This window comes from Thalassophryne amazonica, chromosome 13 (genome assembly GCF_902500255.1).
Source record: "Thalassophryne amazonica chromosome 13, fThaAma1.1, whole genome shotgun sequence".
NCBI lineage: Eukaryota > Metazoa > Chordata > Actinopteri > Batrachoidiformes > Batrachoididae > Thalassophryne > Thalassophryne amazonica.
Genome location: NC_047115.1, coordinates 57,100,982 through 57,117,400, shown reverse-complemented (window position 1 = coordinate 57,117,400; position 16,419 = coordinate 57,100,982). Strand labels below are relative to the sequence as shown.

General features: G+C 42.6%; 1 protein-coding gene across 1 annotated transcript in view; it reads left to right on the top strand.

Annotated features, from left to right (window-relative positions):
• The window catches only part of lmbrd1 (LMBR1 domain containing 1), a 178,795-nt gene extending 172,198 nt beyond the window's left edge, over nt 1-6,597 (top strand). The window contains 2 exon segments of the mRNA XM_034184354.1: nt 6,048-6,139; nt 6,445-6,597. Of these exon segments, the coding sequence (XP_034040245.1) occupies nt 6,048-6,139; nt 6,445-6,555 (203 nt within the window). The 3' untranslated portion in view covers nt 6,556-6,597.
• The last annotated feature ends 9,822 nt before the right edge of the window (nt 6,598-16,419 follow it).

The following is a 16,419-nucleotide window of genomic DNA, read 5'->3' as shown; positions in this document are numbered from 1 at the left end:
TGGATGTGGAGTGCTACATCAAAACTACTTAACAACCCTTGGTGGATGTCAGAAATCTCTGATTGCTCTTGTTCACCATGTAATGAGCCACATTTGCTTGTAATAATAATATAATAATACATTTTATTTGTATAGCACTTTTCTGGACACTCAGACGCTTTACAAACCAAAAGAAAAAGATAAAAAATGCTAAGAAAAAAAAACACATTAAAAATCAGGGCTGTACATTAAAAGCTAACTTAAACAGGTGGGTTTTGAGTTGTTTCTTGAAGGAGGGGAGGTCGGGGCAAGCACGGAGTGGTTGGGGCAGAGAGTTCCAGAGGGTAGGGGCGGCGATGGAGAAGGCTTTGTCTCCCCAGGTTCGGAGCCTGGTCCTACAGGGAAAGGACAAAAGGTTTGTGTCGGAGGAGCGGAGAGAGCGTGATGGAGTGTGGCGGTGGAGGAGGTCAGTGAGATATGTGGGGGCCAGGTTATGGAGGGCTTTGAAAGTGATCAGGAGGATTTTGAAGTGAATGCATTGAGTGATGGGGAGCCAGTGGAGGTTTTGTAGGATGGGGCTATGTGTTCTCGAGTGCGGGTGTGGGTGAGGAGACGGGCAGCAGAGTTTTGTATATACTGTAGTTTGTTGAGTGTTTTGGAAGGTGAACCATAGAGGATGCTATTGCAATAGTCGATTCTGGATGTGATAAAAGCATGTATGAGGGTTTCAGCAGCAGAGAAAGTGAGGGATGAACGGAAATTGTGAATTGTGAATTGCTTGTGAATTGTCATGATGGTGAGTATAAAAATAATCTTAAGAATTCTGGTACTGGTACTAGAAAAAAAACCCTCACATTTGTGTCTTTTTTATGAACAGTAAAGGCTCTTTTCTTTTTTGTGCTGTGCCCTGAAATTCTTTATTTTCAAAGGTATCCACACATCTACATAAAAAGAGGATAAGTACATATGCTGCACCACCGACTCCTTGTCAACAGAAAAAATAAATAATTGTAGTTTAGTTTGTGCTTTTGTTAAAAAAATAAATATTTCCAAACATAACAGGAGGACCACAGTTGGGTGGACTTTTTCTATACTGAGCCCAAAGTACATTTTCGTGTGACTGGATCATTACGTTGATATACTGCAAAGGATGCAAAAATTTAATGACTAGTATTTAAAAAACTTTAGAATGTGAATCGTGTTATAGTTGCGTGTTGTCGGATGGCTCCACGGAAACGGAAAAGAAATTCCAGTTACATTTGTCCTCACCCCAAGTCACAGTTGATTCGCAACACAAGCACACACAGAAGCAAGCGCACACAGACACACACACACACATATCTTGGAGTCTGACGTGTGTCTGACGTTTCTGAATAAATTATAATTCATTTCTACTGCTGCTAACGTGAAGTGTTGAAAAAGCATACTGAGTTGCTGAAGGTAAATAATAGCAATGTTTGTCAAGTATATGCCTAACTACCAAAATTCAAGAATTGTCGAGAGAGATCAAGATGAATTTGTGTAGTCTTCACTGGCAAACTACGTACAGGCAAAACCCATTGCTGTCTCCACAACCTAAGTGTTTCTTCTTGCTTGTACTTGCTTTAACAATTGCATTTTCCATGCACATTGTATTTGATATATTTGAAACAGGTTTGTGGTAAATATTACATCATTCCAGTTGTATCCATTGGTTAAGCATATTCATACTGACAGCAACATGACTTTCCTCTTTCCTGAAGGCCGCCTGTCTTTTTTAGTTATTGTGACAAATTTTGCCTGAGGCACCACTCTATTTAATAACAGTAGCCTGGTTTTTGCCTCTTAAGTGGGTACAGACACCTATAACACAGATGTATAACAAGTGTGACACTAGTGCAGTGCTTGGTTTGTCACAGTTTCTTATTCTCATGTTTTCTTTTTAATAATCCCAGTGAAGCTATTGCTCATTTTTTTTATTTTTTCTTCCATATTCACATTGGTGTTTTTTATCTTTCTTCCTTCAACATCACTGAGTGTTCTCTCAAGTTGCTCAGAGGGTGGGTAAGGTTAGACTGTACCCTCATGAAGCACCTTGGGATGACTTACGTTATGTTTTGGCGCAAAGTAAATAAATTGAATTGCACTTGCAGGCTAGACTAGGTTAACAGAGCCACTTTACCTGTTGGAGGTGCTGGCATTCATAATATTCTGCTCTAATGAATCAATCCAATAAATAAATATTTGATCTGTCTGCATGTCTTGTGAATTTAGGTCTCGGGATATTGAATTAGACTGGTCTATTATCGGCTGTTATACAGACAAGGTCTCGGCTCACATTTCAGCGATTTTCCTTCTTCTTTTTTATTGCAAATTTGAAAGGAAATAACTTTTTTATATGTGAGAAGTGTTCTCAGATTCAGCCTATTTATATTTAGCTATAAATTATAGACATGTACAACCACAGTTCCAATGAAGTTGGGACATTGTGTACAATGTCAATAAAAACAGAAAACAATGATTTGCAAATCCTCTTCACCCTATATTCATTTGAATACACCACAAAGACAAGATATTTAATGTTCAAACTGATAAACTTTATTGTTTTGTGAAAATATTTGCTTATTTTGAAATGGATGCCTGTAGCACGTTTCAAAAAGCTGGGACAGTGGTATGTTTTACCACTGTGTTACATCACCTTTCCTTGTAACAACACTCAATAAGCATTTGGGAACTGAGGACACTAATTGTTGAAGCTTTGTAGGTGGAATTCTTTCCCATTCTTGCTTGATGTACGACTTCAGTTGTTCAACAGTTTTGCGCTTCATAATGTGCCACACATTTTCAATGGGCGACAGGTCTGGACTGCCGGCAGGCCGGTCTAGTACTCGCACTCCTTTACTATGAAGCCACGCTGTTGTAACACATGCAGAATGTGACTTGGTATTGTCTTGCTGAAATAAGCAGGGACGTCCCTAAAAAAGACGTTGCTTGGATGGCAGCATGTTTTGCTCTAAAACCTGGATGTACCTTTGAGCATTGATGGTGCCATCACAGATGTGTAAGTTGCCCTTGCCATGGGCACTAACACACCCCCATACCATTGCAGATGCTGGCTTTTGAACTTTGCGCTGGTAGCAATCTGGATGGTCTTTTCCCTCTTTTGTCTGGAGGACACGACGTCCATGATTTCCAAAAACAATTTGAAACATGGAGTCATCAGACCACAGCACACTTTTCCAGCTAGCGTTTGTCCAAATGAGCTCGGGCCCAGAGAAGGCGGTGGCGTTTCTGGATGTTATTGATGTATGGCTTTCGCTTTGCATTGTAGAGTTTTAACTTGCACTTGCAGATGTAGCGACGAACTGTGTTAACTGACAATGGTTTTCTGAAGTGTTCCTGAGCCCACGCAGTAAGATCCTTTACACAATGATGTTGGTTTTTAATGCAGTGAGGGATCAAAGGTCACGGGCATTCAATGTTGGTTTTCGGCTTTGTCGCTTACGTGTAGCAAGTTCTCCGGATTCTCTGAATCTTCTGATTATATTATGGACTGTAGATGATGGAATCCCTAAATTCCTTGCAGTTGAACATTGAGAAACATTGTTCTTAAACTGTTGGACTATTTTTTCACGCAGTTGTTCACAAAGTCTTGATCCTCGCCCAATCTTTGCTTGTGAATGGCTGAGCCTTTTGGGGATGCTCCTTTTATACCCAATCATGACACTCACCTGTTTCTAATTAGGTGTTCTTTGAGCATTCATCAGCTTTCCCAGTCTTTTATTGCCCTGTCCCAACTTTTTTGAAATGTGTTGCAGACATCCATTTCAAAATGAGCATATATTTGCACAAAAACAACAAAGTCTATCAGTTTGAACATTAAATATCTTGTCTTTCTGGTGTATTCAATTGAATACAGATTGAAGAGGATATGCAAATCGTATTCTGTTTTTATTTACATTTTACACAACATCCCAACTTCATTGGAAATGGGGTTGTAGTTTGTTTTCATTATTTTAAGTCTTTCAGCACATTAAATATGCATAAACATTCTGTACACTGTTGGTGGCAGGTGTGACAGTGAAATGCATTAAATTTTACATTTTGGGTGCCAAAGCAAAGTCTCATTATCTTGGCACAGCTTCACTTGCTGGTACAGACCAATTTAGTTTTGCTGACTTGATTTTTTTTAATGCCAAAATAATTTTAAAAAAAGCAATATTTGAGCAACTTGTTTTATATTTGTCAGAAAATAATCTTTTTGAACTCTTACAGTAGGCATTTAGGTCACATCATTCAACACAAACTGCGCTCAGCTTAAGTGGTGAGCAGTTTGTTAGTAGCTGTCGACACCTATTCTGTGTCAGTTACTATTATGAGGGTATAGTATTGCATTTGACACTTTCGATCATAGTATATTCTTGAAGAGAAGCAAATGTTGCGGGGGGTGGTTCTGTTTAAGTACTTTGTCAGTTCTTGTCTTACTTTACAGGCAGGTCACAGGAACATTTGCTATGAATTTTTAATAGTGCTGTATGGGTGCCCCATTTTTTCTTCTTTCAAACTCTGAGAAGATTGATATGGTATTAATTGGCTCTACTAGACGTGTACATGTCAGTGATCAGTTAACTATCGCTATTTAATGACAGAGTTACAAGCACATACAGTGAGGCAAATAAGTATTTGATTCACTGTCGGTTTTGCATGTTTTCCCACCTACAAAGAATGGAGAGGTCTGTATTTTTTATTCCAGGTACACTTCAACTGTGAGAGACAGAATCTAAAAAAAAAAAAAAAAAAAAAATCAGAAAATCACATTGTATGATTTTTAAATATGTAATTTGCATATTATTGTAAGAAATAAGTATTTGATACACTAGAAAAGCAGGCCTTAATATTTGGTACAGAAACCTTTGTTTGTATTTACACACCTCAGACGTTTCCTGTAGTTCTTGACCAAGTTTGCACACTGCAGCACTCCTGGTCCACTCCTCCACTGGGACAGCAAGAGGACATGTCCACATCCACCATCCATTCCTCATGGAAAGATTGTGCGCGACCACCAGATGCAACTCTGCTTTGCTTTTACCTCCTCAAGTTCTCTCACGATTGTGACAAGTTAAATAAAGTCCATTAACTCCTGCTCAAGGACCGATCGCCAGCGAGAGGACATGTCCACCGTCCACTTCTCATGGATGGAGCGCGCGTGATTTCGGGCTGGAGCGCCGCTGCACTTTCACCTTCTTAAGTTCTCTCACGATTGTAGCACGTTAAGTAAAGCCCATTAACTCCTAGAAATAATGCATTGACTTTTTCCAATGTATCAAATCCATCTGTGTGTCCAGGCAGTCATGGAGCCAAGCTTCTTCTCCCTGCGTGCAAGATTTTTATTCCCCCCCCGCACACTACTACGCAGCACAATGCAACTCTACACAAGCCTGGGGTGAAAGGGGCATAAAGTAAAGAAGGGGGCTGCAGATTACAGAGCTTTTTTTTTTCCTTCCATGCCCCTGTTTTATGAAATAAATTGCTTGTTGATGTCATGCAAACCGATTTTGTTGAATCTTATATATCGAAGCTCCAGACAACTTTTTCTGTTATTTGTAATTAGCTCATGGTTATTTTATTTAAATTTATTGTTTTTGATGTTCTGTTGCTGGATTCAAAAGATGTTCTGTGAATCATTTTATCTGTGAGATACGTTACAGCGGTGGTTCTACAACTGGGGCACAGGGTCCACTGCAGATCTGTTACAGTGGGTGGAAGTTAAAGGTGAACTCTGACTAAAGTCAGATGATGCTTTTTGAGCACAGATGACAGAGAAGATTCCTTTACTTCTTGAAATCTATCAAAAATCAAAATGCTCAGATTTTCTCACATAGTGAACTATCTTTTTGGCGGAAAAGGAAAAGCATCCTTAGGAACATTTGCAGAAGTGGGAGCAAGATTGATTTTTTTTTTTCAGCTTTCAAATGATGTGTGAAACAAAATGTATGAGAATAGCAGCATTTGAAAACTGTGGCTAAATTTTTAGATGTGCTTATATAACACCAAGGTCTGTCTTGTTGTGTTGCTTTTGTATTTTTCAGACCAGTGCACTGTGACAAGAACCTATCTTTTCCTGCACAAGTTTTGGTTCTTCAGTACTGTCTACTACTTTGGCAACTGGGTATTTATTGGGGTAAGTACAACTAGAAACTTTTTTTAAAGTATGATTTAGGAATGAAATCATAATGAACTAATTCTGTGGTCATATCCATCGTTAAATGACCATTTATAGTCTCTTTAATCGTTAAGGTGTTAACTCTCTATAAATGATGCTCTTTCAGGGAGGAACAGAAAACATGGAAAGTAATTTCAAACAGTGCACATAGTTAATCTCCTTAGAAAACTCTTTCATATCTTTTTTTCTGTTTCAGTTAATCCACTGTATCGATTAAATTCTATGCTGTAATGTTTTCTAATGTTTATTTTATTTACTTGTAGGCTTTCCTTATCGGTCTGGTTGTGTCGTGCTGCAGAGGGAAGAAGTCTGTGATTGAAGGAGAAGTGGAGGCTGATAACTCAGATTTGAGTGATGATGAATATGTGCACTAGTAATCAGACTTTAAGTGGACAGGTCAGTAGAACTTCCGACCATAATGTAAAGGGACTAGAAAGTACAGTTTCATAAGCAGGTCAGATCAGGTCTGGGAGTGCGCACCTGTTCCATGCACCCACCACTCTGTGGAACCAATCCCCATCAATCAATCCCCATCTCTGGAAAGTTACTATGTATCAGGTGAAATGTGGGTGTCCTTTTGGCCTCTTCCAGCCACTGTGGATTGATAGATGTGTTTTCTGTCCAATGAGTTGATAGATTTGGTATTGTGAGATCTTCCTTCATCTTAGTTTTCCCTTCCAATTTCAATTTTTACAAGTTTGAAACTGACAGAAGTGTGTTTTTCTTTTTCACTGACTGAGGTACATCTGCAGAGTTCTGCACAAATTCAAAACCTTTATTGAGAGTTAAGTTTTTGTCTGAGCTGAATACTTACTAGACCCTTTCCTGACTCTAGATACAATGGTTACATAATATGTATAGCTGACCTTAATATGGCGTATACCTTTTGAGATGATGTCCATATAAATAGCATTCAACTGCTGTTTTACTTGCTTGTATTTGTTTAGGTTATTCTGATTAAAAAAATATTTACTGTTGATTGGTTGGTATTGATGGCAAGAACATTTTGACTTTGTTTTTTTGTTTTACCTGAGGTTGATTATAGTGCATGTGCATGCGCTGCACTTCTTGCCCACCATGAAGCCTCCTTTTGAATCTGAAAAAAAATTCACCTTTCTATCTCTGATCATACAGTTTGTTTTTAAAAATGATAAGGGGTGGGTCCAAAGTCAATATTACTGTACTTGTGCACGTGCAAATGTAAAATACTAATTTGCATTTGTGTTTTCAAGGTTTCAGCAGTCGTTTTAATTGAATGATTTCCACACCTTTTCTTGCTAGAATCAAAGAGATCTTCCTGTTTTTGCCATTAATTCAAAGTTTATTAGCAACATGTTTGTGACAACACTGTTGGTTTTGTTTGTAGTCATATTTATTTTTGTCTGGTGCATTTGGGGGTATAAAATGGTATGTGTTAGAACTGACAAAAAATATAATGATGGCTGCGTTTGTGCCTCATGAATGTAAAGTATTATGATGGGCACACGGGGAACAGAAAACCAGGTACTCCAACACATGGAGACGAAATTGTTAGTTATTTAATGACAGAGCACCATCACATGAGGTTTTCAGCTGTATAATAGCGATGTTTATCTTGTATGGTACTTGCATCTTAAAACAATAAATTTATTCACAATCCTGGAAAATGTCATGGTTTTTGTCATATTTGTTGAAATCCTGCAGTATTCAACACAGTTTCTACATTCTGAGACCCTGCTTCTCTACAGCATGCTAACTAACACCTTGTCTGAAAATACAGACCTCGCACAGGAGCTCTTTTAAAATTCTGGTGTGCTGCATGTTTGAAAAACATTAAATTGACCAAGTATTTTTCACTGCTGTGAAATACTCACTATGGTAGAAAATCACTCTCACAGTCCGTTTTCTTTAGACATGTCTGAAAAGGGGCCCATGAACATTTCCAAATCACTAGACTTCATTAACATTGGTCACTAAGAAATAAAATCAGCACATGCTAGTTTACAGTAAATCTGTCTCAGAAGGATGGAGAGAGAGTTTCTTCAAAAGAAGACATCTGGGCCCGTATCCACGAAGCAGCCTAAGGTTAAAAGTAGCTCCCAGTGACGTTATTATAAGAAAAATTTCAGAATTCCTCCAATGGTTAGACATTTCTTAGAATTTTTCCTTGATAAGATGAATAAATGGTAAATGGACTGCATTTATATAGTGCTTTTCCATCTGCATCAGATAGTAGAGAAGCTTGAATCTTCGACTGGACTGGGTTGCTTGACGCAAGGACGTTTCACTTCAAATCGCAGAAGCTTCCTCAGCTAAAATTCTTGCTCTGGTAGTCTGACGTCTGTCTTGACTCTTGTAGAGAAGAATAAACAGAAACCACAAAAGCTGGAGTTTTAAACCTAACCAGACCCCTCCTACCGAGAGGCAGACTGCTATAGGCTAGTGACTAAACAATAGCTCTAATTAGCACCTATTGTGCTGTAGTTAGCACCCTCCTAATCAAAATCAGATCAAATCAATTTTATTTATATAGCGCCAAATCACAACAAACAGTTGCCCCAAGGCGCTTTATATTGTAAGGCAAAGCCATACAATAATTACGGAAAACCCCAACGGTCAAAACAACCCCCTGTGAGCAAGCACTTGGCGACAGTGGGAAGGAAAAACTCCCTTTTAACAGGAAGAAACCTCCAGTAGAACCAGGCTCAGGGAGGGGCAGTCTTCTGCTGGGACTGGTTGGGGCTGAGGGGAGAGAATCAGGAAAAAGACATGCTGTGGAGGGGAGCAGAGATCAATCACTAATGATTAAATGCAGAGTGGTGCATACAGAGCAAAAAGAGAAAGAAACACTCAGTGCATCATGGGAACCCCCAGCAGTCTAAGTCTATAGCAGCATAACTAAGGGATGGTTCAGGGTCACCTGATCCAGCCCTAAAACTATAAGCTTTAGCAAAAAGGAAAGTTTTAAGCCTAATCTTAAAAGTAGAGAGGGTGTCTGTCTCCCTGATCTGAATTGGGAGCTGGTTCTGGTTCCATAATATGGTTCCTAATGACAGGGCAGCTGTCCCTCGTAATGATGGGAAGGCCGCCTCTCCTGACGGCTCCCCTAATGACGTGAATGACTCATTAACCATGAACAAAAGACTGAAACTGCTTTGACCTGAGTACCCCATTGTAGTTAGTTGGTTAGTCACTAGCCTATAGCAGTCTGCCTCTCGGTAGGAGGGGTCTGGTTAGGTTTAAAACTCCAGCTTTTGTGGCTTCTGTTTATTCTCCACAAAAGTCAAGACAGATGTCAGACTACCAGAGCAAGAATTTTATCTGAGGAAGCTTCTGCGAATTGAAGCGAAACATCCTCGCGTCAAGTAACCCAGTCCAGTCGAAGAGTCAAGCTTCTCTACTATGGAAACCACCTGGACAACTGACAGCCTTCACAGAAACATCTGCATCATATGCTCAAAGTGCTTTACACATCAATGCCTCACATTCACCCCGATGTCAGGCTGCTGCCATGCAAGGTGCCCACTACACACCGGGAGCAACTAGGGGATTAAGGACCTTGCCCAAGGGCCTTTAGTGATTTTCCAGTCAGGCTGGGATTTGAACCGAGGTTCCTCTGGTCTCAAGCCCAACACTTTAATCACTAGGCCATCACCTCCCCTAAATACACTGTTAGCAGATAACTCTCTTGCTGTACTCAGTTTTTTTGATTGCACTGAAGTGTAAAATTGTGCTCTATAAAGTACATGCATCTGCACCGTTTCCTTCCCCAGATGTGTCAGTGATGTGGAATTTTCATTTACTTTTTAACCAATTACGAAACATTGCTGCTATTCGCCATGGCAGAAATGTGACTGGAGATGGGTATTGTTAAGATTAACACAATACAACTGTCGGTCCGGGACTGTAATGGTATTCTTATCTGTAATCAAATTTAGAGCCGAATTAACATTGATTTATTTTCCAGATAAAATTTAACATAATCAATCACAAAATGTTTATTCTTGTCTGTATTTCCAAATTTAAATGTTTTTAAATAATCCAAATCTTATTGCCATCATTGAGGAGTTCATGTGAACACCAGAACCTGTTGTCTGCAGATTTACTCAAAAACTCATTTTTTGATTTTGATGAAACCTGATGGAGGGGTGGAACATGGGACAAGAAACAACCAATTAAATATTTATCCAGACCCAAATCAAAGGGTAGATCATGTCTTTGATCCTAAATGTTTATTCCTTTGATTTAGATTTCGGGATCAAAGGAATCAACAATAGGATCCAAATTTAGTAGTCAAGATCAAAATGGACAATCATAAACACAGATGAGGGATCAGGATTAATTGTCCTGATCTCACTGATCAGGATACAATTAGAAACAAAGGCTCAGTGTTCAGTGTTTAGAATGTTGTTCATAAAGCACCTTAGGCCTTAAGAGAGCTCCTAAGGTGCCAAACGTAAGAGGAGGAAGGTGTTGTGTGTTGGGAGGTGTGGCTGGATGTTTTGGTGTTCTTTTCTTTTCTTTGCTCTTCAGGTGGCATGCAAACTGATTCTTCTGTGGAGAGGGTGCTGGCTGAAGAGTCCTCACCCTCATCAACATCATGTGAAGCACCTGTGACTGGTGCTCACATGCAACCTTAAAGACTTTCAGCTGAAGCAGATAATTGGATGGCGTTCTGCATTTAAGGCATGTGTGATTCAAGCAGAACTGCCGGGAACTCTACCTTGTGATGTCCGTTTGTGAGACGCTGAGGACCGCGCCTGAGTTTGACACATCGAGCCCGTGAAGCAAGGAAGGGTGAGGACACATGCTGTCAGCACACATTAAAGGTGATTAAGTGTTCGACTAATTGTTGATAGTAACTTGGTGTTTTGTTACGCAGTATACTGGAATTGTGATGAGAATTGTGCAGTTTGCTTCTCACTGCTGTGGCGTGCAGGATAAGTGATCCTCCACTTGTTGTGAGAAGCTGCTCATTTGCATAAAGTTAAAAAGATACAGACCTGAATGTGTTGCTGATAGCGTGTGTCTTTTGAAAGATATTGTTGTAACTGCTGACTTACCTCACCTCTTTGCTTCACAGAGAGTCGGTTTGTCGTGTCCACCTGGGGAGTGTTTGGTGGTGGTAGTGAGTCCAGGAGCGCCGGGCTTTGATCCTTGCGGGCGCTGGAGAGCGTACCAACAGTCACTCCACCAGAGGGACGCTGTTTTTGTTTTTACACCTTTTATGCACAGTGGGTGTAATAAATATATTGTTTTTGGAACCGCTTTTCTGGTTATTTGTAGCGCTGGGTTCCGTCTGACGCAGGTCCGCTCCTCAACCCGCGTCGACACATAACAGTAGTTCCCGGCCATTCCATAATGGACCCAGCGGCAGAAGCGGTTCCTTTTGCCGAAAAAGTTCAAGAACACTTGGAGAAAATATGGGAGCAATTACAGCATCTCGCAAACCAAATTAAACAGACACCCGTGTTACGGAGCTTGCAGCGCAAGCCGCTCCGCTTTCTGCTGCTCCAGCTGCGGCATCATCGATACTAGTGCAGATAACTCCGTCACCCAGAGATTCGGCGTCCGAACCGATTGTTTGTTGTCCGGAGCCTTGTGTGGTGATGCAATGTTCTCTGGTTTCTGCTCAGTCAGGTTGGAGCGCCGCAGCTTTACGAGGAATGTTTGTAGATGGGTTAAATGAGTCAGTAAAAGACGAACCGGCAGTCCGTGACGAGCCAAACGATTTAGATGAGCTAATATCGTTGGTGATTCGTCTAGATGATCGGATGAAGGAGCGTGGACGCGAGAGAGGACGCCCATCAGAGCGGGTTTTTTCGTCTCGGGGCTTTCCCCGACACAGATTTGGGCCGCCTCTTCTTCGCCCCACTGAAGCTCCTCCGACGGGACCTCTGGCTCCTCCTGTTGACGAGCCCATGTGGCTCGGACCAGCAGAGATTACTGTATTGCCCCGACATGTAAGCGTCAAGAGAAATAATGGTGACGTATCTCCAAGTGTTCTGGGACAGGCAAAATAACACACATAAAAAAAAATTAAAAAAAATTTAGCACGAGTAAATGTTTTGTTTTCTTTAAATAGAGGTTATAATTGTATGGGGAGTCAGAGGCGTATCTGGTGGAGTGATTGTTAGGCGGTTAGAAGTCCGCCTGGGCTCACTTAATCGTTAATTTTTTATGTGTTTTTAGGTATTTTCTGGTTGGGTCGTTTTATTTTGTTGTTTTTTATTTCTCTACATCCCTAACCCCAACCTCATTTGCCCCAAGACCGTTTGTCTTGTGGGTTGTGGGGTGGTGCAGGTTGGTCACGCTGAGCATTCTCAGAAGACCTCTGCACCTAGGGGGGGGGTGTTAGAGGCGTTTTTCTTGGTTTGGTTAGGGCCCGGTTCCACTCCAGCCTCGGTGAGCCTTTGTACCGTTCGTCATTGGTGTTGCCGGGGTGTGGTGCAGCGGAGACTTACCTCGGTCGGAGGGGTGGGCCAATCTGTTGCCGTTCGCCATTTCGGTAGTTCCACCCCTCCCGAGAGGCTGGGGTATGGTCGAGTTGGGGCACCGGACGCATTTCCGGTTCTCTGCTGCGCCTTGGGGTTGGAGCTGGGTTAGTTTTTTCCTGTTCCCTTCTCCGGCTTAATGTTTTGAGCCGTTCGCCAAAGTTGAGCCACCGAGGGGCTCTGGGAGGGACCCGGGGTCTTTCGGGGTGCCGGGGAGGGTAACAGGGTTTACGGTCGTTTATATACCCCCGGGGTTGTTTTTGGTAGTCCTCCGGGGGTTGATTTTTGATTTTGTTCTGTTTCCTTCCGGGTTCCACCTCCAGGGTTGATGGGACGGTCCTCTGGGGGGGAATTGGCTTGGGGCCAACTACCCAAATGTGACCGGGTCTGGGGTTGCGGGGTTGTGGGGAGGGTACCTCCTGGGGTTGATGGTACGGTCCTCTGGGGGGCGCTGTTTGCTCCATGTACACCTGGGGACCTTTGTGGGATTTTGGTTCTGGCTGTTCCTCCTGGAACTGGCGATGAAGGCCTTCTGGGGGGGGTTGGGCTCTGCAGGTCATTCTGGGGGGGTTGTTTGTTATTTTTCTTTTATGCATTTACGTTTGTATTGTGTTTGTGGGGCTGTGTTGGGTGTTTGCGTTTGGGAGTTTTTCTTTTCTTCCCGGGGTTTGATGGGACGGTCCCCTGGGGAGGTTTTGGGTGTGTTTTATGGTTTTTTTTCTGTGTTGAATTGTACTGGGGAATGTTTTGGGGCTTTTGTTGATTCCAGCCGGCCTTCCAGCTGCGGTGCCTGTCCTGCTGTCTGTGGTGGACCTTAGGAGCCTGGTGCTGTCTGCTTCCTGACGTGGACCCCGGAAGGAGGTGCTGTTCTCCGGCCTGGTCTGTTCGGTCGCCGGGAGGCTTCCCGTTGATGGGGGGGTACTGTTGTGTGTTGGGGGTGTGGCTGGATGTTTTGGTGTTCTTTTCTTTTCTTTGCTCTTCAGGTGGCATGGAAACTGATTCTTCTGTGGAGAGGGTGCTGGCTGAAGAGTCCTCACCCTCATCAACATCATGTGAAGCACCTGTGACTGGTGCTCACATGCAACCTTAAAGACTTTCAGCTGAAGCAGATAATTGGATGGCGTTCTGCATTTAAGGCATGTGTGATTCAAGCAGAACTGCCGGGAACTCGACCTTGTGATGTTCGTTTGTGAGACGCTGAGGACCGCGCCTGGGTTTGACACATCGAGCTCGTGAAGCAAGGAAGGGTGAGGACACTTGCTGTCAGCACACATTAAAGGTGATTAAGTGTTCGACTAATTGTTGATAGTAACTTGGTGTTTTGTTACGCAGTATACTGGAATTGTGATGAGAATTGTGCAGTTTGCTTCTCACTGCTGTGGCGTGCAGGATAAGTGATCCTCCACTTGTTGTGAGAAGCTGCTCATTTGCATAAAGTTAAAGATACAGACCTGAATGTGTTGCTGATAGCGTGTGTCTTTTGAAAGATATTGTTGTAACTGCTGACTTACCTCACCTCTTCTTTGCTTCACAGAGAGTCGGTTTGTCGTGTCCACCTGGGGGGTGTTTGGCGGTGGTAGTGAGTCCAGGAGCGCCGGGCTTTGATCCTTGCGGGCGCTGGAGAGCATACCAACAGTCACTCCACCAGAGGGACGCTGTTTTTGTTTTTACACCTTTTATGCACAGTGGGTGTAATAAATATATTGTTTTTGGAACCGCTTTTCTGGTTATTTGTAGCGCTGCGTTCCGTCTGACGCAGGTCCGCTCCTCAACCCGCGTCGACACATAACAGAAGGAGGACTTTTAAGAAGCCTAACAGTGTCTTAAACAGAGAAGATGGTGGAAAAGACAGAGAGGAAGGAGAGATATTCCCCGTATGTTGAATGGCAGTGATTCAGTAACACGCTAATGGCTTGATGGTGCAGGGATAATGTTTGTGGTTGACATCATCATCAATGAGCTTACTTTCCAACCCAGCATAGTAACGTAATAACACCTGAGATGACGGTCATCACAACATTGCAATACCTGGCTACAGGAAAAATATGAATTGCATGTAAATACATATTTGTATTTATATATAGATAAATACATATTATATTATTATATATATTAGAAATGCAGGGGTGGTGGCCAAGTGGTTAGTGCGCTTGGTTTCAGTTCAGAAGGTTCCGGGTTCAAATCCCACCCCTGCCACATTTCTCAATGTAATGTGGAGTTGCGTCAAGAAGGACATCAGGCGTAAAACCTGTGCCAATTCAACATGCAGATCCACCTTGGATTTGCTGTGGCGACCCCGAGTGCAAAACAAGGAAGCAGCCGAAGGGACTTACTATATACACTCAACAAAAATATAAACGCAACACTTTTGGTTTTGCTCCCATTTTGTATGAGATGAACTCAAAGATCTAAAACGTTTTCCACATACACAATATCACCATTTCCCTCAAATATTGTTCACAAACCAGTCTAAATCTGTGATAGTGAGCACTTCTCCTTTGCTGAGATAATCCATCCCACCTCACAGGTGTGCCATATCAAGATGCTGATTAGACACCATGATTAGTGCACAGGTGTGCCTTAGACTGCCCACAATAAAAGGCCACTCTGAAAGGTGCAGTTTTATCACACAGCACAATGCCACAGATGTCGCAAGATTTGAGGGAGCGTGCAATTGGCATGCTGACAGCAGGAATGTCAACCAGAGCTGTTGCTCGTGTATTGAATGTTCATTTCTCTACCATAAGCCGTCTCCAAAGGCGTTTCAGAGAATCTGGCAGTACATCCAACCAGCCTCACAACCGCAGACCACGTGTAACCACACCAGCCCAGGACCTCCACATCCAGCATGTTCACCTCCAAGATCGTCTGAGACCAGCCACTCGGACAGCTGCTGAAACAATCAGTTTGCATAACCAAAGAATTTCTGCACAAACTGTCAGAAACCATCTCAGGGAAGCTCATCTGCATGCTTGTCGTCCTCATAGGGGTCTCGACCTGACTCCAGTTCGTCGTCGTAACCGACTTGAGTGGGCAAATGCTCATTCGCTGGCGTTTGGCACGTTGGAGAGGTGTTCTCTTCACGGATAAATCCCGGTTCACACTGTTCAGGGAAGATGGCAGACAGCGTGTGTGGCGTCATGTGGGTGAGCGGTTTTCTGATGTCAATGTTGTGGATCGAGTGGCCCATGGTGGCGGTGGGGTTATGGTATGGGCAGGCGTCTGTTATGGACGAAGAACACAGGTGCATTTTATTGATGGCATTTTGAATGCACAGAGATACCGTGACGAGATCCTGAGGCCCATTGTTGTGCCATACATCCAAGAACATCACCTCATGTTGCAGCAGGATAATGCACGGCCCCATGTTGCAAGGATCTGTACACAATTCTTGGAAGCTGAAAATGTCCCAGTTCTTGCATGGCCGGCATACTCACCGGACATGTCACCCATTGAGCATGTTTGGGATGCTCTGGACCGGCGTATATGACAGCGTGTACCAGTTCCTGCCAATATCCAGCAACTTCGCACAGCCATCAAAGAGGAGTGGACCAACATTCCACAGGCCACAATTGACAACCTGATCAACTCTATGTGAAGGAGATGTGTTGCACTGCATGAGGCAAATGGTGGTCACACCAGATACTGACTGGTACCCCCCCCCAATAAAACAAAACTGCACCTTTCAGAGTGGCCTTTTATTGTGGACAGTCTAAGGCACACCTGTGCACTAATCATGGTGTCTAATCAGCATCTTGGTATGGC